General features: G+C 34.7%; 1 protein-coding gene across 5 annotated transcripts in view; it reads right to left on the bottom strand.

Annotated features, from left to right (window-relative positions):
- Positions 1-24,998, bottom strand: part of FAT3 (FAT atypical cadherin 3) — a 699,235-nt gene that overhangs the window by 102,449 nt on the left and 571,788 nt on the right. For 3 of the 5 annotated variants that reach the window (XM_031960969.1, XM_031960968.1, XM_031960971.1), the window contains exons 5-9: positions 23,830-24,144; positions 20,372-20,582; positions 19,895-19,963; positions 9,689-9,828; positions 906-1,181 (exon numbers count right to left, since the gene is read on the bottom strand). In XM_031960969.1, coding sequence (XP_031816829.1) covers positions 906-1,181; positions 9,689-9,828; positions 19,895-19,963; positions 20,372-20,582; positions 23,830-24,144 — 1,011 coding nt within the window. The remainder of the gene's footprint in view (positions 1-905; positions 1,182-9,688; positions 9,829-19,894; positions 19,964-20,371; positions 20,583-23,829; positions 24,145-24,998) is intronic. The other 2 variants (XM_031960970.1, XM_031960972.1) reach the window with 1 other exon arrangement.

Here is a 24,998-nt window from a genome sequence, read left to right as displayed (position 1 = left end):
AACCACAAGAAATAATGACTTTCATTCAGGTGTGTAAATGTCTTGTGATGAATGAAAATACAAGGACCTCATTTCTGGACCTGTTCATGGTTAGGCAGTGTGGGATCATGAGAAGAATACTGAACATGGAGCCAAAATGCTGGAATGATTCTAGATCTTAGTCCCTGCCCCTCACTGATCTGAGATGAGCTATTTGATTTTTCAAAATCCAATTTTCTTAAATAAAAACAAAATGGGGAGGAACTTGATAGGGTTATTTAGGTATTGTCATTATCTAAAATAATCAATCCATATTCCAAAGATGGGGACCACTCACTTTCTGTAAATTGGGAGCTCCACACCCATAAACTCACAATTAATTCTCACTGCAGGTTTCAGTGTACTTTGAAATCTGATATTTATTTTACATGTATTTATTGCTGGGTCTTGTGTTGACATAGTGAACAATATAATAGGATGTTGAACTCCCAGAAATTGTGCACAGTGTAGATCAAGAAGTAATTATCCTTATGATTAACTTCTCAAAAAAGTTTCTAAACTTTTCCATGAAATTTCTGAGGACTATGCCTAACATCAGACATAAGAAAATTGAGAAAAATAGGAACTACTCCTTCCTTTTCAATATCTATTTAGCACTTGCTATTTGTGCGACTTTCTTGGCATTTCAGTTCAGAAAAATATGTAGTTACTTTCTAGTGACAATAATTCTTACCTAAATAAAACAGCAAAAAAAAAAAAACCCCCAAAAAAACCCCAAAAAAACATAGATGCACAATCAATTGTGAACAGATTAAATTTATGACAGCTTAGTAAAATTTAGTGCTCTTCCACATCTGAAGGCTAAGGCACATGCCTTGAATAACTAATGATCCTGTTTGGAGAGCAAATGAATAATTCTGTCTTACCATTATATTAAGAATGTGCTTGTCCTGGGCTTCATGGTCTAGCCTCTCAGCAATGTAAAGAACCCCAGTACTGGCATCAATCCGGAATTTCCTCATGCTTACAGAGTCAATACTGCTGTGGATGGTATAACTTAGTTTATGTTTTTCATCTCTGTCCGTTGCTTCAACCTGTAATATCTCGGTGTCAGGAAGTACATCCTCAGAAATCGTGACATCATAACTTGATTGGGAGAATTCAGGGCCATTATCATTATTATCCAGCACTTTGATAAATACCTGAGGTTAAAAGAAGACAAGACAGACTGGTAATATTTCATTTCTTCCACACAGGAAAGACCAATACTCTAAGGTCAGGACAACATAAATTGAAAGAACATCAAAAACATCAAAAACAACAACAACAACAAAAAACAGCCCAAAAGTTCATGTCTCAAAATGACAAAGAACGAACCTAACATGAGAAGATAACTCCAACCCATTTCTTTGTAGAGAATTCAACAGTTGAATATATTACATATATTTTCAGACTCTCTTTGATATATTAATCTGCTTCCCTGAATATTATGTCATTTCCTCCTCTTCTTTAAAAATGGTGATTTATTATATAGAATGGTTTTTGGGGTGAAGGCAAAAGTGTGGCAGGAACAGAGAAGAAAAGGGATGGCTAGCTGAGAGAGAAAAAACAATATATATCAATGACAATTTATATTAAAAATAGAGTGTCATTTTACCTGCTGTTCCTCACCTGCAACTTCAATATGTGTGGCAAACTCTTGGGGGACCATAGATCTAGAATTGAAAGGAACCTCAGAGTTCATTTAGTACAACCTTTCGTTGGGCAGATGAAGAATATTAAACATTAAAGTCACAGCAACAAAACTAGAGTGCTAGGAAGCCCAGAGGTGACCCCCACAAAGAATCCTCTCAGAGAGGGTATCAAGGATGGAAGTGTAACCTTAGCTAGTGTTTTCAAGAAGCTTACAATCTAATGAGTAGGGGTCCATAGGCTTCACCAGGATGTCAGAGTTCTCTGAAACAATAAAGTCCTACAGTCACTAGGGAGTTTCTGGAATTTATTAAATGATTGGAGAGAGGGGAGAACATGGTCAGATGATATTTAGGCAAAATACTTTACCATCTCTTTGGGAAATGTTTTGGATTTAAGTAATAAGGCAGAGAAACCAGTTAGGAGGCTATTAAGGTAGTTCAGGTATGAAATAAAAAGGAAAGAAAAGCAAAAGAAAGCAATATCAGGGAGGGAGGGAGAGAAGAGACAGAGAGGGAAGAAAGGAGGAAAGGGGGGATAGGGAGAGAGAGAGAGAGAGAGAGAGAGAGAGAGACAGAGAGACAGAGAGACAGAGACAAAGAAAGAGACAGAAAGAATCTGAGGGAAGAGGATGGTTAACAGTGTCAATGCTCCAAGAGAAGTTAGGAAGAATGAGAACTGAAAAAATAAGACTATTAGATTTGGCAATTAAAAAATTGTTGGTGACTTTGGAGAGAATAGTTTCAGTTGAATGATAAGGTAAGACAGACTGCAAAAGATTGAGAAGTGAAAGAGCAATGAAGTGGAGACAGAAAGACTAGCTTTTTCAAATAGTCTTTAAGGTAGGAAAGATAGAAGGCATTAACTTGGGAAGCTAGTAAAGTCTAGGGAGGATTTTTTTTTTAGTTTTTAAGAGGGAGTTCATGGATAATGGGAAGAAGAGAGAATAATAAAGAGGAAGTCTACAAGTTCTGAGGATACATTCTTTTCTCTTTGGTAAATTCTATTGAAAAAAAAATTGAGATTAGTTTTACCAAAATGTCAAAATTTTCATATTTAGGGAAAAGCATTCAAGTTAGTAAAAAAAAATACTTCACCTGAAAAAAAGATCTTATTCAGAAAATCTGCTCTGACATTCTTGGATGTTCCTATTTCTACCAACAGTTAGGAGCTCTGGAGGAGCATGCTAGTTTTTGCTTACCTTGTGCCTGGCCTAATTTACAGTCAGAACAAGTATTTTTCTGTAAAAGAATTTGTTCTCCTTCTATCTTGTTTCCCACAGTTAAGGCATTTTCATATAAAAGACATAATGGGCTTCTGAACTTATAAACCAAGCAAAACCCCTCTCAAAGCCATTGTGTTCAAAATAGTAACCAAAAGGCCAAAAGAAAGACAATAAAATCCAAACAGGATAGAGCTGAATGCGCAAAGTCTCTCCAAAGCCATTTCTAATGTTGCCATCACAAAAACCTTAGCTTTATTCACAGAAGTACTTGAGTCAAATCTGGGCAAAGGCCAAACCAAGTTTCACAAATGCTCAGAGCATGAAGGATCCTTGGGGCTAATTGCTTGTTCAGGGTCTTGTGTTGTCCTAAAACCTTATTAATCACCTAAATTACTTGAATTCTGTTGCACATGTATATGCATTTCAAAAGCACACCATTTTTCTTTATAGCATTACTGTTTTGTTTGTTTCAAGGGCAATTTCCCACATATTCTCCTGTTTTAAAAGTTTGTACTTTAAATTCTCATTTTAGTTTGTCTCCCAACAAGTTCTACTTTGATACATTATGCAATAAAGGTGACCTTGGAGTCTTGAATTCAATGTCAGCAGAATACAAGCTCTACCAAGGTCTTGCTGTGTTGGAAATGCATCTGTAATGGCTAAGCAATGGACTTTATTCTGAAATATTGAGAACTACAATGCTTTCTGCACAGAGCAAATACATAAATACATAGTAGATTGAATAGAATTAGATAACAGTCTAATTAATTTTGGGCATGCTAACAACCTGAAAGCTGGTAACCAAATGGTAAATGTTTTTCAAGTACGGCCACTGACACAGGCAAGCTACAAAGACATAAAGTGTTTGTAAACTGGGCTGGGAGAGTCTATGCTGTCTGAAGAAATTATATATATTTGAAATATTCATTAAGTAGAAGATGTCAATAAAAATATGTCCTCCTTCTCTCTTGTTTCCCACAGTTAAGGCATTTTCCATACAAAAGATATCATTGGATACTGAACTTATAAAAAGTAAAAGCATCCTTCAAAGACAGTATGTTTAAAATGGTAACCAAAGGCCAACAGAAAAATAATTTAATCAGTAGTATGTTATGAATATCGTCTTAAGAAAATAGCCCAGCTCTTCTGTCAGACACTGGTTATATGATGCTAGGGAAATCATCTTAGTTTCCTCACCTATGAAATGGGTGGAAAAATGGGACCTGTCTTTCAGTATTGTAGTGAAGATCAAATGAGATGCTATTTTAAATGTTTTGTAAACCTGAAAGATCTACATAAATGATAGTCATTACAATCATCAAAGTTTCTAACTTATAAAACATCAATAACAAGGTGATTATCTCCATTATAAAAGATTAAACCATCAGATTACATTTTGAATATGATTTTTCCAATATTCATGTTTAGCTAAGACTTAGCAGAATGTCTGGCTGTTGTGTAACTCACTATTCAAGTTTAAAAATATTCTCATTCATTCTTATTTTGTATAATTCTCATTCTTTCCACGAAAATTCCATAGGAGATATTTAGCCTTTTTGGGGTGCTTATAATATCTTGAGAATACTCATAAGTCTTCCATCTGTCCATCTGGCACCTCCCATTCTCACCACATAACCTTTTCTGGACACACTTATTCTTGATAATTTCATCTACAACATTTCTCTTAAGCAGGTTATTGTCAGTTATAAATGTATGGTGCATGGTTCATGGTGACCCAAAGCCTGCTTTAATAGTCATTTCAAATGACTCGGCAAGGTGTGCTGATAGTTTAGTGTAACAGTTTTAGCAATACTCAGACTCAAAGTCTCTCCTCTAACAAATTTCCCCCCTGCCAAAGTGGATGATTAGAATAGTTTCTATTTCTAGTAAATAACTGAGTAGGCTTTGATAACAACTAGCATTTATGTAGTACTTTACAAATATGAACTTTTTCTTTTGACAAAGCCCTGGGAATGAAGTGTTATTGTCACCCCCATTTAATAAATGAGGAAACTGAAGCAGGCAGAAATTAAGTGACTTTTTCAGTGTCAACTTAAGTCACAGAGAACTTCCCAGGGAACTTGTCCAAAGCCACAGAGCCAGCAGGTGTCAGAGACAGATTTGGACATTCTGGCTTCAAGATGACTTTCTAGTCACTACACAAGCCTCTCTTAAATAGAAAACCAAATTCTTTAAAAATACCAAATCATATTTCATAAAGTCAAACAGTCATCATTCTCAAATTATCCATTGTTTTGGTTTATTGGCTTTACTGCCTCCCTTCCATGGGATGGAAAATTAAAAAAAAAAAGGCTTGTATATAAATCTAACACACATATGAATAAGTGTTTAAGTATGAGGTGAACCAAAATAAATTTCCTTTCCTCCAACTAATCTTTTTAGCTGAATCCTGATTGGAAATAATTTTAATTTGTTAGAAGGAAATGCTATCCTGGACTGATTTTGTAGATAGGTGAGAAAATCTGTTATAATAAAAATTTTCTTATAACGGGATATAGTGTAACAGGAAAAAGGCTGAGTGAAAGGAAGCATGATGTCATAGAAAGAGCACAGCATTTGGAGTCAGAATTCCAGTTTTTCTAGTCCACTAGTTCACTCACTAACCTTGGAAAAATTAGGTCACTTTTCATGGCCTCAGTTTTCTCAACTGGAAAAAAGTAAAGAGACTGAAAAAGATTAACTCTAATGTTTCTAGCAAGCTCTAAAAACGTGATTTTATTATGGCTTTGTGAATATTTAGTTAACAAACTACAGCTAGGACCCCATTAGTGAGAACAATGAATCTCATTAAGTAGTCTCATTATTCAAATCCACACTGCATATTTCTATTGGGCTAGAAACAATATATATTATATATATATATATATATATATACACATATATCTATGTATATATATATATAATACACACACAAACACACACACAAAAATAATACTTCTAATAGGAAGGAAAAATCAGTCCATTGAAGACTGTGCATATTAGAATAAAAGCCATTCAAAGTTATAATTCTGTACTGTAAGATATGGTAAGACTATTTAATGAAACTCATTGTTTGCATTAATGAGGACCTAGCTGTAATACTGTGGTCACAAATGGTATTTCTTAACTGAGACAACCATCTTGTACATGGCTTCCTTGAGTTACAGGTACAACTTAATCTACTTTACTTCTTTAGAAAATCATTGCAAAAATAACTGAACTATAACTAAACAATAATCATGTCCTGTTTCCAGATTATTATTCTTTTTAAATAATATTTTATTTTTCCAAATACATGCAAAAATAGATTTTAACATTCACTTTTTCAAAACCTTGTGTTCCATTTTTTTCTCTCTCTCCTTCCCTCCCTTCTCCCTAACATAGCAAGCAATCTTTTATAGGTTAAATGTGCAATTTTTCTAAACATACTTCCACATTTGTCATGTTGCACAACAAAAATCAGATCAAAAGGGGAAAAAAAGCAAGGGAAAGAAAAAAAAAACAAGCAAACAAACAACAACAACAAAAAGGTGAAAATACTATGTTTTGAACCACATTCAGTCTCCATACTTCTCTCTCTGGATGGAGATAGCTCTCACCATCACAAGTCTATTGAAATTGCCTTGAATCACCTTGTTGTTGAAAAGAGCCAAGTCCATCACATTTGATTATCACATAATCTTCTTGTTACTATGTACCAAGTTCTCTTGTTTCTGTTCACTTTATTCTGCATCAATTCATGTAAGTCTTTCCAGACTTTTCTGAAATCAACTTGCTCCAGATCATTATTCTGAATGCTTACTGTATAGTTACTATATGTGGAGAAGACTTTTTTAGTTTTGGGGGCTTTTCTGTACTATATAAAACATTTATTATACTGTCTAGAATTTAGGACATTTCTTTTAAATATAGCTGAAGGGAGTGGGGAAATGCTGATTGGGAGACCCAGACCTAACAATTTTCCTCCAAGGGGCAGGTAATCACCACCCCCACCAACCCTACCACCAACAAGAGGGTTAGGGTCTTGAACAAAAAATCTTTATATTTTATAAGCCCTTTAGGAGAAGTAGTAAAGTTTTTCAGTCAAGCTTAATGAGATCAAAGAGTGGCTAACCACTACCTTCTGAAAAGCTCTAAGCAAGAAATGAGATCCATGAGCTGAGAAAAGTATCAGCTTTTAGGAGCCCAGGTACAGAGAAGAAGAGACAGAGGAAGCTCCACTGAGTAACCTGTTTTGCAGAGGCACTATGTCTTGAGGACATCAAAGAGAAGAGAAAGGCTATCATCCTGGAAACGCTCAAGGTGTGAACCACCTAGTTCCTTATTGTTCCCTATATGTATGTCTTCCTACTAATGTATTCATTGTGTGTTTCCATTCTTCTCACTGATGCTATAATCAGTGGTTCTCAAAGTATGGTCTAGAGGATCCTGCGGATCTCTGAAACCCTTTTAGAGGGTCTACAAATTCAAAATTAGTTTTTATTTCCAATATGGTAAATGTCTATAAATATAATCCAGATAAACAAAAACACTTTGGAGAGATCCTCTATAATTTTTAATAGGATAAAGATACTGAAAACAAAAGTTTGAGAACCACTGCAGTGTAAATAGTTGTGGAAGAGTATGTACGCCTCAGTTAACAATAAGAGCTTATCATCTATACAGAAGTTACTATGTGTCAGGCACTAAGCTTTAAAAATATTTATCAGATCTAATGTTCACAACAACCCTGGAAGGTAAGTACTATTATTATCCCTGTTTTACAGATGAGGAAACTGACGCGAACAAAAGTTAAGTGACTTGCCTAGGATAACTCAACTAATAAGTGTCTGAAGCCATACTGAACTCAAGACTTCCAGACTTCTTGGAAATTATATTATGCCTGTCTGATTTTCCGGGAAGCTCTGCTAAAACATGAAAAGCTTTTTGTAAAATGCACTTGGCCTTAACCTGAAATATGTCAGATCACAGTTCATGATTTCTAATTGGGCAAAAGAGCAAAAAAGTGTTTGGAAAGGAGACTGGAAAAGTGTTGTGGAATAGTGGATATTTATTTCATTGATGATGGTCATCTGTTTTATAGTAAAACTCTAAATTGCTCAGAGTTTTTGGCTTTTAAACAAATTTTAGATGAAACTTTTTTTTTTCTAAACCAGAACATATTTCTGTAAAATGTCACTGAACTGAACTTTTTTAGCTTAGGTTTAGTTTAGAAACTAGAATTGTTTAGGCGTAGCTGTAATCTTGCTGTGAATTGCCAGAAAAGACATGGGAGAGGCCAGTAGATCCTTGAATTCCCAGGAGTTGAGTGGGATTTCTATTCCCCTGTCTCAAGAGTACCATCTGCAGAACGCCTAACAAACACAATTGTCTTATGTGATGCTGACAATAATGCAGGTTTTGTTTTTTGTTTTTGTTTTTTTTAATAAAAAAGATGTAGAGATGGCTCTTGGATGCTGCTAAGAGATACTGTCATTAGTGTGCTTATATCAGTCATCTTCAGGATGCCAGCCTTTTTTGAGGGCAGGAACTATGGCTATTTTATTTTATTTTATTTATGTATTTACATGTCTGACATATAACGGGCACTTTATAAATTCTGAGCTGATTTCTGGCTTCAGAATTAAAAAGGTCTTAATAGTTTCATCTTATGATCTCACCTACCTTTAAAGAGCTTTAGAAAACAAGTCTTATTCTATTTATTTCTGGATTGTGAAGAATAGTTTTTTTTTAAGCTGCTTGGTCTAAGTGCTCAGCAGCCATAAAACACCACAGAAAAGAACAGAGAATATAATTCCACTGTTTATTTGTATTGTAATTAAATATGCCTCTAACTGTTTGTTAAATGGAGCTCAAAAGTAGTGGTTAGAGTTGCTGAGACACTGGTTAATTTAGGGACCTCATTTGAAGTGACTTTCAGGGAGACAGGAAGCTATTACTTTGTACCGATGAATAGTTTGTCTATGTGGGTTGCTTTGTATTTGATGCGTTTCTCCCAATAATCATATATTTTTTAACTGGAGCAGCAAAACTGTGGCATCCACTATGATTAGGTCATTCTGATATATCTAGATTTCAACCTTGGTAATGACCTATACTCAAAAGGAAGAATCTCTCTACATTTCAAAAACAATGCCCAAATAGGAGGTAACGGCTGAAAAAAAAGACATTTCTGTTATTGTCTTAGGAGAAATCAAAGCTTATGTTATATTAAAATAAAACAAAAGGAAAAACTAGTCTTTGAAGTTAAAAAATTTCCACAATATATGCTAATAGACTTATTAAAAACTCCTTGTCAAAATATAAAGAAATCCTCAAAATCTTACTATTTTCTCCCCAAAGTCCTACTTTGTCAGATTGTTCTAGTGTGGTTTAAGAATACCATTAATAATGAATGATAGTTAATGCTCTTTCTGTTACTGCCTCTTTCCCCCATCAAAACTATTTTGAATTTGCTCTGTCTACATTTTGTTTATCTGTGTATGGTGTTGATTCTCCCTAGGAGAATATAAGCTCCGTGAAGGTAGGGAATGTTTTATTTTCATTTTTGTATTCCCAGCTCTTAGAAAACAAGTTGACATTCAGACAGTTCTTGATAAATGAATATTATACTGATCTAAATTGCATGAAAAATCAAGTTTCTTATTTTCACCTCCAAATTGCCTTTCATTTGATAACCCAAATAGAAAATGCATTTAAATACTAAAAAGGAGTTAAAGTAGACCACAGAAGTAACAGTGCTGACCTGGGAGTAAAGAAACATTTTAAATAGTTAATAAGTTAATGGTCTACCTGAGTGACAGCCACATTTGTTCCATCGGTGACTTCCACACTCATATTATAGATGGACCTCTGCTCTGCATCCAGAGGTTTTGCAATGACAATTGTTCCAACACCTTTCTCTGTGTCGAAAGAGCTGTCAAAATTTCCTCCTGACGATTTCACAAAAACAAAATGAAATTAGCATATTCTGGGAAATGATATATGTGCTAAATATGTACATATGACTGGAAGCATTTCTATATTTGACAGGCATCCCTATGGCTCCATTTTGTACAAATTAAATGGGACCTTTTTGTTTTAACCTAATTTATTTTTTCAAAGCACAGCCTCTACAATGCAAAACAAATGTCACAAAAATAATGCAAAGAAAAGAATAAGCAGCAATATTGTTATAGTAACTGAAGCATAAACGCTGACTATAGAAATATAAAGAAAGCTACAATCCCTTATAGCTCCTGTGCTATAAATCTGCAGACCCTGTAGGCTTTTGAATTCTGAATGTATTCTTTTTAAAGAGATAAACACAGAAATATCCCCATTAGTTAAAGTAAGTATATAAGTAGATGAAAATGAATTGACAAAATGCAATTTACATGAAGGTTGATGGTAAACGTTTGGTGGCTGATTTTACCCTCTTAGTCTCTGGGGAAGAACTTATTAAATAGAACCACGTGATTTTTTGAGTTTCATTTACAAATTGGATCACCCTGATGATGAGACATAACTTAAGAGAGGAAGTTGATCTAAAAATACAAGAAGAAGAAAAAACATAAATAAATGTTGAAAATAATTATTTTAAAGATTAGTGAATGGCCCTGCCTCTTACCCATCCCCCCCACTTATAGGTATAATTCACAGTTGGCAGCTAATATTTTTAGGTCTACAGCTGCACACGACAGAAGGATATTATAGATGAGGTTGCTAACTCTCTTTACCCAGACCATCCTGATCACCCAAGGGGCATTTTATAATCCTTCTAAAATAAGAGAATTTGGAGGAAGACAAGAAGAAAATAGAATGAACACTGCAGCTATTTTAATTAAAAACGAGTAGTATACTTTTGGAAGTTCTACTATTTCTGGTTCTGAAATTTCATGTTGTCCATTAATTTTGTTCTTTGGCAGTAATTTCATTTAACAAGAGAAGGATAAGGCAATATGTTCACTGCAATATCTAATTTAGGAAAACCTGGCTTCTCATATATTTAGGATTCCTTGAATTCATTATGCTAATCAATAAAGAGTACATTTCCTATAATATTACAGCTAGGAATGTACATGAGAGATAAAGAAAAATAGATTTTTAGTTAAATTAAGGTGATTTGATTCATTATGACATCAGAAAATGAGTCCATGACTTAATTTCCCCCCCCCCCCCCCCCGTCATATATATTCCAAAACACTTATTGCCTGCAGCTGTTATGTACACTTAACATTATTTAATTGCTAGTGAGAATATAATTGCCCTTGACATTTAATTAAATTTATGGACATACCAAGGTATAAGGGAATTGCTTTAAGATTATATACTTTTCCAAAAATTTCTCCTAAAAAAGATGTTATCTTCCAATTAAATGACTTTAATTGATTTCCTAACAAACATTAAAAATAAACTCCAAAAAAATCCCAAATTATTTGAAGAATGAAGATTTCTAGACAATATTAGATATCTGGGCTGAAAGGAAACTAGCCTTGGGACAACATTCACTTTTCAAAAGGAATGTTCCACACTGATAATCAGAAGAAATAAAATGTTAAGGCATTAATTTGAAAGCCTTAATAACTACTTGAACAAGCAATGAAACTCCCGAGTTATCAGCTGGTACTCCTTGAAGAAAGTTTGCCAAGAAAAGTTTCACAAAAGTCAATGCTAAAAGATCTATAATTATCTCCCAAAGTCAACTCTGGTGATAGAGATGAAAATACAATTTATACTTAGAAATGTGCATTCACATTTATGTATGTGTATATATATATATATATATATATATATATATATAAAAAACACATATATACATACATATATATATATATAAATTTCAGTATAAAATCTCTTTCTGACTTTTAAACGAATTGTGAAAGGCAATAAAATATATTTTCTTCTCTCAACGAAGTACTTCCTTCTTTTTCTTTAAATCTGAGAATATTTTGCTTTTGTAACCCAGGGAACCAAGTATTTTTTTCCAAGGTAAGAAATGGGAGAGTTATAGAAGATGGATGTACAACTAGCACAAACACCAGTGCTTACACAAACTAAATCACTGTAATTTTTATTTTTAGTTCAGTTATTTATGAAAATGAAATTTAGAAGAAACATATGAAAATTTTCAAAACCTTAGGCAGACAGTACTATGTCTGAGTTCTTGTCCCCTTCCTTATAGATCTTTTAGCACTATGGTCTCCATTAAGATTTTCCTTAGGGTCCTATATAATCATATAAAATTAAAGCCATGTGCTTATTTGCATAAATTTACATATTTTGCATGTCACATAGACTGTGTGGTTTATCCTGTTAGTTTTCAAATGAAAAAAAAAAAACATTTTTTTTGGCAACTCTTATGGCTGTGTGTGTGTATGTATTTTAATTTTGCTCTTTCTCTTTCATTTACCACACTGACCTACACTTAAACTAGAATAAATAAATACTAAAATAATAAAGAAAAAGAAGTCATAAAAAAGTAGGGTAAATGGGGACCTCAAAAATACATCAGACAACCAGCAGAGTTAGCAGCTTCTCTTTGCAGGCATCTCTCCCTGCTAGATAAGCAAACTTTTTATTTGTAATAGATTCTAAAATCTTTAGTGATTCAGATGATTATTTTCTGGCAAAGGGAATGGTGTTTGGACCAAGAGTTCATCAACAACCCTCATGTAATGCAATAATCAACCACTTAAGCATTCTATTTCATAAACCATCTCATATCTCTCCCCTAGGTCTCAATTTTGTAGCCTCCATATTAACCCGAAAACTCATTTCCTTTTCATGGACAACCATTAATATCAAATGACAAGATCACATGTTAGGAATCTACCTTCCCTGACAGCATCCCATTCCAACATGGAGCGCTCCCTCAAAGCCAGTAACAGACATGCAAAGCAGGAGTGTGTTGGGTGCAGCAGGGCTTGGCTAAACAAAAGTGGGGGAAACACTGCTGGGCTTTTCCAAAGGTCAACAGAGTGGGAAGGGGAAAATCCCAGCCTTGGAGTTGTTGCAGGAGTGAGGAAGATGAGGAAAAACAAAAAACAAAAAAACAACAACAAGGTTGTGAACAGCTCATGGGGCAGATAATACAAGGCTGTGAAAGGGAAATTTCTCTGTATCTGCCTAAGGTCATATCTCAACAGAATTGCCCTCTATACTAATAAAAAGGGGGATAATGTAATATGCAAAGGGAAGAAAAAATATAATGAATTTTTTTATTGGATCGTCAAAAGAAATGCAGTAGATAAGAAAATTATAACAGTTTCAAAAGGTGTTTTCTATGAAAATACTTTAACTAGAAGGTACTTTTAGAATGTGATGGGATACTAATTAAAGATTAGTAAAATTTTACTTGAGGTGGGGGAGGATGATACATGGTTCCCCCCAACCAAAGCAGAACCAATGATATAAAGGGCAAAGATTCTCCCATAGGAAAGATTCTACAGTCTTCAGCATGCATACAATCCATTCCTTACTATGTGTAATTTTTAAAATGTCAAGTAAATCTAGTAGCTACCAGAGGGGAAAAAGTGTGATGTGAGTAGCTTCCAAAATACAGAGATGTTTTAATCTAAATGAATTAAGGGAGTCACATACAAGCTGTTCATCATTCGAGTTCAAAATGTACACTGAACTTATGGAAAAAATGTTAAAATTAGCATGTTACATTTTGACCACGAATAATTTTTGGACCAGGATAGCAGCAAGTAGAATAATTGTAAAGGGCTTAAAAAAAAACAAAAACCCAAAGGCAGGAGAGAGTGGGTAGATATCAGCGGAATGTGATAGGAAGAATTCCCCTACTGAGTCTGGATCTCAAATTAATTTTCTGAAAATAATGAGGCTTCTCTCTTTTCTTATATTTTTTTTGATCCATCTAAAGGTGTTTAGCATTTTTCATCCTACTAAATATTTGGGGTATTCTCTAACGCAAAATGCGATTGCTATGAGAAGAAGGAAGAGGTCCCATTTAGAAATTGTTTTTGGTTTTTCTTTAAGAGGAATAAAACAAAGAGAAAAGAATAGAGTGCTGAGAGCTGTAAATCTTGATAAGAGAAATATACAGAAAGGTAACTAGTTCATTTGAGTTCAAGGAAACCTTGAAAAATTTCAGATGTTCATAAATTTGGATGAGAAAAATTACATCCTTATTTTCACTAGCCTCTAACTGAAATTCACTATTTCCTTCATATATGAATGTAGACAACAAGCATTATTCTGAAAAAGGTGAATCCTTAGGGATCCACCAGGCTGCCAAAGAGATCCATTACACATGTTCACATGTGCACACACATACATACACACACACACAAAAAAATGTTAGGAAATATTACCATGAGGTAAATGATAAAGTACTATTGCTGTCTGGAAACATCCACTGGACAGATAATGCACTTCAATGCTTGTGTTTTAACAGCTTTAGAATTGGCTGTTGTATTAATTAATCAGCCACTTACTAAATGTGACCTTGGGCACATCACCTATTTGCCTCAGTTTCCTCATCCTAAAATGGGAATAATAAAAGCAACTATATCCTAGGCTTACTGTGAGGATAAAATGAGATAATACTTACAAAAGCACTTTGTTTAGTCCCTGGCTATAGGAACTATATAAATGTTAGCTCTTATTGTTATTAGTCTACTTTTGAATAAAAGAATCAAAGAGTGAAGGATAAACTCAAATAATCTCAAAGCCTCTAATTATTTTTAGATATGTCCAGAGCTAGAAAAGTCTCAAGCCCAATACTGCCATATCTGACATATAAAGTCAAGGTCATTACTAGCAGCAACAAATGACAGCCCTTTCTTGCTTCCTAATTGTCAGAAAGAGATATTAAAGGAAAATCAACGTGTTTTATATATATATATATATATATATATATATATATATATATATACACACACACATATATAAATATAGGGGTAAATAAATAAATAAATATATATATAAATATAAATATAAAATAGAGGTAAATATATATAAAATATAGAGGCAAATTATATATATATGGATAAATATAGGTAAAATATATTCCAAACCCGTATGGAGGAGGACTAATTTAACTATGAGAACAATGTTCTTTAAAATACATAAGTGTTTCCCATCAGGGTAAAACATAGTGGGACTGAACTGTGAACCAGATTGCTTGCACGCTAGAGAGTATGTAAATGAAGAAACTGCTGAGTAGTAATCACATTCCCCTCAGAAGTGTGAAGATACACGCTAAAGTCACCAAGGACTCTGTGTTATTTTTGTTCCTTCCTTTTTTTTTTTTTTAAACTCCCGGGCCCCCTTTTAACAGAGGGAAAGAACGTGCTGTGCATGGGCTATTTAAACACAGAACAGCTGAACTTTATGATGTTTCTTTTTAATTACAGCTTTCTTAACTCAGTTCCGAGTGGTGCTTCTGTTTCTGAAAGCCCAGGAGAGTCTAGTCACAATACCATGCTGCGAGGTGGCAATCTGGGAGGCACAGGCTGGTGTCTCTTTGGGGCTTTGCAAAGGAGTCTGTGGGTATGCCATAGCCTTTGAGGATTCATGCAATCAGGAATCTGGCACATGAAGACATCAAAAGGCTTTATCTAGTCTTGAGTGGGCGGAAGAACAGGGTAAAATGCTCTCTGCTTGGTGACCTATACCCATAATTTTAGCATTAAAAGCTTGTATAATCTGTATTTTTAATATGTACCTACACAAGGGATTCAAATGTAGGCTGCTCAGAATGGACTATGGGAAGACTGATTTCATCCTTCCCTAGTGGTCAGTTCTATCTCAGCTTCTTGAACATAGGACTCATAAGGGAAAGTCTCTTATTCATATTTACGAGGGCCAAAACTCTAAGTATATTCTATATACCATTATGACTCAGTCTGTATACATTGTCAGTGAGCTATGGAGGCCACATCTAGTTTTCTTAAAGCCACTGACAGAACTGAATGCTGTTTCCACTCTCAGAGGCAGTATGTCACAAAGATCTGAGTTTATAAACCAACTCAGAAACTTATTAACTTGGGGAATCTATGCAGTCTTTCTACATCTCAATTTCCTTATAAATAAATTGGAGTTTATGGTAAACTCTAGGACCTACTAATTAAGATTATTGTGGAACTGAAATGAGAAAATGAATATAAAGTGTTCTTCAAATTTTATAATTTTATATAAATATCAATGATTATTTTGATCCCAAGTTCATTCATTTTAGTTACCTTTTTGGGGACCCTAAAGGACCTGACATACCTTATTTTTAAAGTCTTTGTGGGACAAGTCATGCTTGCATTTCATTTATAATTTTTTAAAATGGCATCTATATAATCTTGGGCACTGGCAATAGACAGGATTGTCCTTGGCCATTTGGGTGAATCATAAGTAGAGGTTGATAGATTTGACTTGAGAGGTATATTTATTATGTCCTAAATGGAAAGAGGTGCTGAATATTAGTTTTACAGAGATAAAGGAAATAATAATGATAACAGTGATGATTGTTATACAGCATTTACTATATGAAGGTACTTTACAAATCTCTCATTTTGACCTCACAACAACCTTTTTTGGTAGGTGATGTCATCCTTCTCAATTATAGTTGAGGGAACCATGACAGAGAGTGTAAAGTGCCCAGGGTCACACAGCTAATAAGTTTCTGAAGCCAGATTCTGACTGCAGGTCCAGAGAGCTAACCATTGTGCAAGCAACTGTGTCTGACTGAAAAATAGGGAGAATATCTGGGAAAATGCAATAGTAGCAAGTGTTCTTGAAAGCAAGGATGAAACATTTGCATTTCATGAAGGAAATGGCAGTTACAAAGAAATTTAGAAGTAGGTAACTGGCAGAGAAAGAAGGTTGTTTTTCAATGACATTTTCTCAGTTTCAGGGGTTTGATGAAATGCATTCTTGTGTAATGCATGTGTGAGACAAGTTACTCTTTGAACAAGGAATAGTTCTTTTATGATAAAAAGAAATGATCACTAGTATTTTAACCACCGACTAAATAAAAGGAGGCAGAGAGGAGGAATAATGATATATTTGGCCCTCTCATAAATTCCAAGGATTAAGTGCACAGAGAACTTGGAGAGAAAGATGAAATCAGTCTTTTTCAAGTCCATTTTAAGATAACAATGAGATGTTCAGGGGGAAAATATTAACAAAAAAGGTAGTCTGGTTCATACGAGAAAGAGAAAGGGGGATGAAGAGAATATTTTAGGGATTCTAAAGGTAGTGCTTCTTAATTTGGAAGCTTATTTAAAAAAATGATAACTATCTCAATACAATTGGTTTCTTTGTAAACCCATATATTTTATGTACCTATAAGGGTGCATAAAGGGGTCCTTTAGGTTTTACCAGGTTGACAAAGAGGCCTATGACACTAAAATAGTTAAAAAGGGAAGGTTTTTGTATCCCTGATGTTCTGAATCTTGAAGTGACCTAAGTGACATTTGTTAAAGTGCACTGAAATAGCAGATACTGTGGATATACATGAAAGTCATCCACATCAATCACCATAACAGATAAACTCTGGCCTTGAAGAATTTTAGACAGAGAGACACTGAATAAGTTCAGCCTTCTTTCCTAGGTACAAAAGGGGATGTATAATTTTTAATGATTGCTGGACCAGGAGGCATTTTATAAAGAACTTTTATCCTGGAATCTCCCTTCATAAGTGGACACTCAAAAGTTTTACTGATCTCTGGGGAAAGTATCAGGACTATTTTTATTTAGGTTTCTGCCAAAAGTTCAGTGTTCAGTGGGGCTAGCAATATATGAAGCGATTATTGTTATGATATATGGGATTTGGGAAACCTTGGTGAGGCTGGATTATTGGTTACCTATGGTCTATCAGTCAGTCAATCAATAACAACTCTTCAGGGTCCACTAACCACTAACTAATGTATTTTTGGAGAGGAAGAAAGATGGAAAAGAATAAAACTGAGGCTGTAGGAAGGAGAGAATAAGAAATGACAATGGTTACATAAGAACATGACATCCATTCTAACCCCCTACTCAGATTTGTCCATGTTGTAGGGACTTCTGGAGCAATCAGATAAAGTGGGGTTAGCAGAGACTGAAGAGGGCAGAATGAGGATTAGGAATGAGCAAAAATGGTCTAAGGAAGAAACAGGCAGGCTCCATCTGAGGGCCAGAATGAATGAAAAAATAATTAATTTATTGATTGATATTTACAATCGATTGATTTGATAGCTTTGGGCTGAGTACTGTGCTAAGTGAAGGCAATACAAATGCCAAAGTAAAGCAAGTCTCTGCCTTCAAGGAGCTTACATTTTAAGATTAATTAGCTTTAGTTTTTGAAGTAAAGATCATAATTTGGAAAGTCAGAAGGAGGAAGCAGATGATAAGGAAAAAAACTATTCCAACTACTTTATAGTGTAATACTAAAGTTGTAGTTTAAATAAACCATGATTTATTATATTCTATGTAAATTCTAAATAACTAAAAAGTAAAATTCTATATAAATAAATAATTGTTCATGTCCCAAAATTCTTAGTGCAGCTTTATGCTTTGATAACATAAATGTGATTTAAGCTTTGAGTAATTTTAGTTTGCTTTAATAGCTTAAAGCTGCACCAAGACATCGGGATACCCAGTTTTATATATTTAATTTTATTCTTATGTCTACCCTTTTCGTTCAACACCAACAATAACACCACCAAAAAAAAGCTATATTCAATAATAACTGCTATGTGAAAGGAACTGAAGGCACAGTACTAGAAGCAACTTTCAAAAATGGAAATATATCATTTGTAACCAAGATTGTGATGACTTGAGGAAAGTTATTATGGCAGAGATTGAGGTGTAGCAGTAAGAGAATCACTTAATGTGGATTTATGAACAGGCAAGTGATAAATATCAGCAACTTTTATTTCACTGAGAGTGAAAAAATGAAAACAGAGGATATCTTAATGAAGTGGAAAATACTGAACTATTTACTGAGAGGCACAAAGAATGGAGAAGTCCATATATCAGAAGGTGTCAGAGTTTTAAAAATAAGGGGTCTCAACTGAGAATTATGGCTGAACCATAATAGGATGGAACCATCAATATCATTTAAACATTATTTAAATCATATTAAATCAATATCATTTAAATAAAATTCAGAACTATTACTAAGAAACATAAACTAGAAAGGCAGAAAACAATTCCTTTTCTAGTAAGATTTTGAAGGGAGGAACTTTGGGCCATTTCTTTGAAACTATCTGCAAGGAAATTATAGAAAGAAAGGTATGAACAGGAATACACATGAAGTACTTTCTTGCTATTCATCCCTAAAGCAGGGAGATTTCCATTATTACCCTATCCAATGGTAGAAATACCCTTATAGAAGAAATTTATTCCTCTAGGATTATTCTTTTCTGGCTTACCAGTCTCCAAAAAGAGAAATGTCCCCTTCATTTCAGATTCAGGATTGGCCAAAACACTCTTCGCTTCCTCTCTTAGCAACATTCCTGGTTTTCTTAATCCTGTGAGACTTTAGTATCTATTCACCTTTTTTTTTTCTCCTTCTTTGCACTGATACTATTTCTCTCTGTCTAGCTTGGTTTCAATTCTTTCTTTTAAGGAATTTTAAAGTTGTATCCTGGGGTCCATGATGTACTTAGCATCCCATGTCTTGTCTGATGATTTTGTTTGTCAGCCTACCTCATGGGGACAGCAGTAAGACAACCATTCCTCGGGGGATTTTAAGGCTTGGAATTGTACATGCAGGACGTTATTACTGCTAAACAGTAGGGCTGCAACTCGACCTTATTATTAAACATTGGGAAAAATTGGGGCCAAAACAACCCATCTCAGGGGGAAGAAAAACACCCCACCCTCAAACAAAGGAAAGTAATTGGACACAAGTAATGCAGTAGCTGTTAGAGAGGCATGTATGAAATCTATGGGCTGCACTTTACCCTGTCAGAGGCAGTTATGAAAGATGTAATTTAATTTGCTTCAAAAAAACCCCATAAAAAGGCAGATTGGATAGCTGTATTTTAGCAAATGTGTTTGCACTAAGGGTACCTTCTGTTGAACAGTTCTGCCCACAAGCTGTCTGTAGAATATAGAACATCTCTCGAGCATGCTTGCCACCTTGAAGCAGGGCAGTCGGGAGCAGAAAAAAAAAGAACAGAATGCAGAAAAAAAGGTGAAGAAAAGAGAGAAATGAAGGACAGCAAGTCTAAGTACCATCAATACATTAAGAAATGAGATTAGCAAAGTGTGACAATAGAATTTAAATGACACACAGAAAGACATTAAGATTGCAGTAAATAACATACTATGAAAAAAATTCAGCCAAAGAGCGCTTTCTGTTCAGCTTAGCTACAGAATCATAACGAAAGCACAAGTACATTAATTCATTTTACTGGTTCATTTGCATTCTAGCACTAAAAGGCTATTTAAATCTTAGTTCTAACGGTTAGTCTTCTGGCTAGCAAATCCAAAAAGCCAATGACTACATTATTTAATACCTATAATACCTTCAATACTGGGACTTACCAACTACATCAAACCACAGAGGTATATTGGCTGGTTGCACAGACACCACACCCACAATTTCTGTCACTCTATCACTTTCCATGACAGTAAAGTTATAGAAGGGCTCATCAAAAGTTAGAGGCACAGGGGAAGGAGGCGGTTTCTTAATCCATTCGATATGGAGGCGGGCAGTAGAGGACTTCTGGGGACGTCCGTTATCCACTGCTTTGATCTAATCACAAGTGGAGAGAATATAGAACATGGTTTAAATCCCTGGTTGATTTGGAATTCTCAGATAGCAACATACAAATTTACTTCCATTACTATGGCAAAAGGAGAACAAAATCTACCTACTTGCCTCTCAGGGAGAATCCATTCCAAGTTGATCTGAAAGCCTGTGAGCCATTGCTGTGTTTTAGAACGTGACAAAGTCCAAAACAAGTGACATGGGGACATGTGGATATGAGCAGTGAGAACAAGAATGGGATCGACCAGTCTGGTTCTCTGAGAAATGTGATTTCCTGGACAACAAGAAATTTGACCAGACTAATATAAATCTACATTATGCGGGGGGAGGGGGAGTGTGTTTAGTACCTTTCAACTACCCTTCTCCCTGCTTCATATTTATGTATAGTCTTAGAAGGAAGAAGGATCCAGATGGACTTAATAAGGCATATAGGTAATAATCATGTAGAAGTGATGAATCTGTGTCTAGAAGAGAAGAAGCTTGTGAAAAGTCCAGTAAGAATTATAGTTATACAAAGTCTGCAGTGGCTTAAGTGAATTCAGCCATCATAAAAGCTCCTGATATAGCTAGGGAGTTATTTTACCCCTTGGACAATCATGAACTCTGACTGAAAGACTGAATAAAGAATTCATTTTTCCACTTTGAATTGGAAAGGAACTGCTAGGGTTTACTTGATACATGGGAAAATTACATCTGGTAATGAGGAGTAATACACCCAATAGAATTTTAAAAAATTAAAATCACCCAACATAAACAAAAAGTGATAGACAAATATCACATTGTTCTATAAAAGTTTTTGGTAGTGGACTGGGAATTAAGTATACCTAGATTCAATGCCTGATTTCACTACTAACTCACTATGTGATCATGGACAAGTCACTTGATATAGGAATTTAGACTATAGATGAGCTTACAACCTCTTCATTGATGAATGAGGAAACTGAGAAAAATACGTAAAGTTGACTGAAGTCTCAGCATCATAGTATCACAGGTTTAGAGCTGGTTTTAGGAACTTGAGAAGTCATTTAGTTCAACTGTCTCATTTTATAGCTAAGTAAACTAAAGAACTAAATGGCAAAGTGGATAGAACACAAAGCCTAGAGTCAAGAAGACTCATCTTGAGTTCAAACCTGGCCTCAGACAGTTACTAATTTCCCAGCCTTTGGCAAATCACTTTAGTCAATTTGCCTCAGTTTCTTCATCTGTCAATTAAGCCAGAGGAGAAAATGGCTAACTACTCCAATGTCTCTGCCAAGAAAACCCCAAATTGGGGTATGAAAAGTCAGATATGACAGAATAATAACAGCAAGCTAAGGATCAAGATGGGGAAGAAATATGACTTCCCAAAATTATATAGGTAGCAGAATCTCATATTGGAACTCAGATACTATAATTGTAGATTTAGAGTGCTTTCCATTTGAGCATTTTAAGTGTCATAATTTTTTTCCATTTACAAAATGGGTACAAGTTTTTATCCACTGCCTTAAAAATTCCTTGTAAGTAAAATATTTTAAAAATCTCTGTGGGAAGTACTTTGAAAACTAAAAAAATAGAAGCTATTATTCTCCAAAATAAAAAGCACTGCAGATAAAATTTATATATTTTACTTTCTTAAGTATAAAGTAGCTATCTTTCACACAGTCCTTATGAGATAGCATGCTTCCCCTGGTTTAGCCATAAATCAATTATTTTTAGAAATAGGGAATGTGGTTAACAAGAATATAGGCACACACTAATTGGCTGTGTGAAAACACAAAAATAGGTAAAGCACTATTACCAGGGATAAAGTTGAGTATAGGGAAGAGGAACTACCTGACAAATTATATAGTTAGCAGACACAAAAATAAGTTAAAATCAATGGGCTCCCATAGCATGGTTGGTTACCCATCATTTGAACTGTAACTTAAATGAGAAGCCAGATACTATTAATATGGGATTTGGTTATAATGCATCTATTAGTAATGTTATTGGGAATCTACATTAGTCAGAACAATGACATTCATGCAAGTAGTACCTGTACCTGAAACTCATAGATTAAAAGGGTTTTGTTAGAAAAAAGCTATAGCATTAAACATTTTATCAGAGTATATGGAACACATTAGGAGCATATCAGCTCCTTTTATCTACTCTGAACATCACCTAAGGGTAGGTAATAGGAGCAAAGAGGAGCCCATCCTCCCAAACTAATCAAGAATTTTTTGCATTAGGGTCAAGGGTATGTAGGCCAGAGAGAACAGACTTGAAAGGTAAATAGAAACTTAGTACATGCATGAAAGCTGGAGTATCTTAGATTTATAGTTGGAAGAAACCTTAGAAGCCAAGTAGACCAAATCCTTCATTTTACAGAAGAAATAAACTCAGAAAGGTTAACATATTATTATTAATTATTATTATTAATATGTCAGTATTTATAATATTAATATATGTCTAAGGCCATATAACAAGTAAGTAGAAGAGCTAAAATTTGAATCTAGAATTTGAATATCCTCTAATTCTAAATCTAAATTCTTATTTTCCAAGGTACCACAATGCTTCTCAGAGGGAAGAATTAGGATGAATTTCTTTCATGTTGAGCTCTCTTTGTCTAGCTTTGACTTAGTACATATACAAAGTGACACTTGACAATTGTGAATATGACCAATTACTCTCTGTTTCCTAGAACAAAATGGGAATAAAAATGCAGTTGTGCATGTGAAGGTGAGGTAGAGAGGAAGGAGTGTATGGATGTATGTACTTGCATATGTTGATCTAAGATGATTGGAGAACACTAGGGAATTGAAGCAAAGGAGGGAAAAAATTATTTTATGCCAATTTTATGCCAATATATCCAACATGGGGGTATCGGTGAAGCTTCTAGAAATATTACAAATCACTAGAGAAGAGTAATATTTATTTATAAGCCTTTGTCTCCAGGACAGCATTTCTTTTCATATGTATCATGGCGCTACTTATTAGCAAGATTTACTACATACAAGAACATATACATGCATATCTATATGAATGAAAATTGAATGAGATATTCATCCATTTCTTTTTTTAATAAACGAGAAATTGAATGATAAAAATGGAAACACACATAATACAATACACACACACACACACACACTCCCCCATCTCCCCCTCCCCCCCATCCCTGCTTCTCTCTCTCTCTCTCTCTCTTTCACATACACACAAACACACACACACACACACACACACTCACTCTTCTGATTTTGGATTCAGAAAGTCTTACTGTGAGGATGTCGTAACTCCCTGCTGTAAATTGCTTCCTGGAAGAGACCATGCCAGTTTTGGGGTCAATAAAGAATTTCCCATCATCATTTCCATCTACGATGCTGTAGGATATTTCTGCATTGGGACCTTCATCTTTATCAAAGGCAAAAGCCCTGTAAATTGGTTCTCCTCTTTTTTTTCGATCCCGCTCTGGCAGCTTGATCTGATAGACTTTCTCTGGGAACTGAGGTTTATTGTCATTTTCATCCAGAACCTGAACCACGACCCAAACTGTTGATTGCTTTGGAGAAGAACCACCATCAGTCACCGTCACCTGAAGCAGGAGAAAATTAGAACTATGCAGAGTTAAGGTGTTGGGGCATTCGACTATAAATTTGCTTTAAAAACCAAACCAAATCAAAAAACAACAAAGATTTATTGCATTCATGCAAAGCATTTAGCAGAAGTTCTTTTCTTTTTGCATTTCAGGATGTAGAGCATCTTATTTCCACTGATTAAAACTTCTATGTAATCACCACTCTCTTTAAGGTTTGCAAAGCACACTTCTCACAAATGTTGTCCCATTTTACAAATCCAATTCAATATGCATTTAGTCAATGCCAACTATCTATAAAACCTCTGTTTATAATGGAGGGTTCTTCCCTGCACCCCCCAAAATGTGTGTGTGTGTGTGTGTGTGTATGTATGTATGTGTAATTATGATTGAAATGCAGATCAAAGATTAAGAAGAGGAAAGGTCCTTAGAAGACATTTGGTCCAATGCCCTTATATTCCAGATAAGATAGAAGAGGCTTTGAGAAAATAAAGTGATTTGATTATGATGACAGTGAATAAGCATCAGAGGCTGGGCTGAAACCCCTAACTTCCTGAGGGGACCCTAAGATGCACTTAGGTCCAGCATTCTATCCAATGTTCCATGCTATCTCTTGAGGTATCAAGGAAGACATTATTTTAATCCAAAGCTTCTTAAATCGTGGGTCACAAAATTATGGTTTATTATCTGTAAATGTTTGAGTTGAATACCTATTTTATATATCTCTATACAAATGGTCATGCAAAAATTTCTTGGGCAAAAAGGGACCACAAGTGGAAAAAGTATAAGAAGTTCTGTATATATAGAACCCAGCAAGGACAAATGAAACTTGATACCATTAAGAGCTCAGCCCA

Source organism: Sarcophilus harrisii, chromosome 3, assembly GCF_902635505.1.
Source record: "Sarcophilus harrisii chromosome 3, mSarHar1.11, whole genome shotgun sequence".
NCBI classification, from domain to species: Eukaryota; Metazoa; Chordata; class Mammalia; order Dasyuromorphia; family Dasyuridae; genus Sarcophilus; species Sarcophilus harrisii.
Note: the sequence above shows the minus strand (reverse complement) of the source record. Positions and strands in the feature narration are given on the sequence as shown.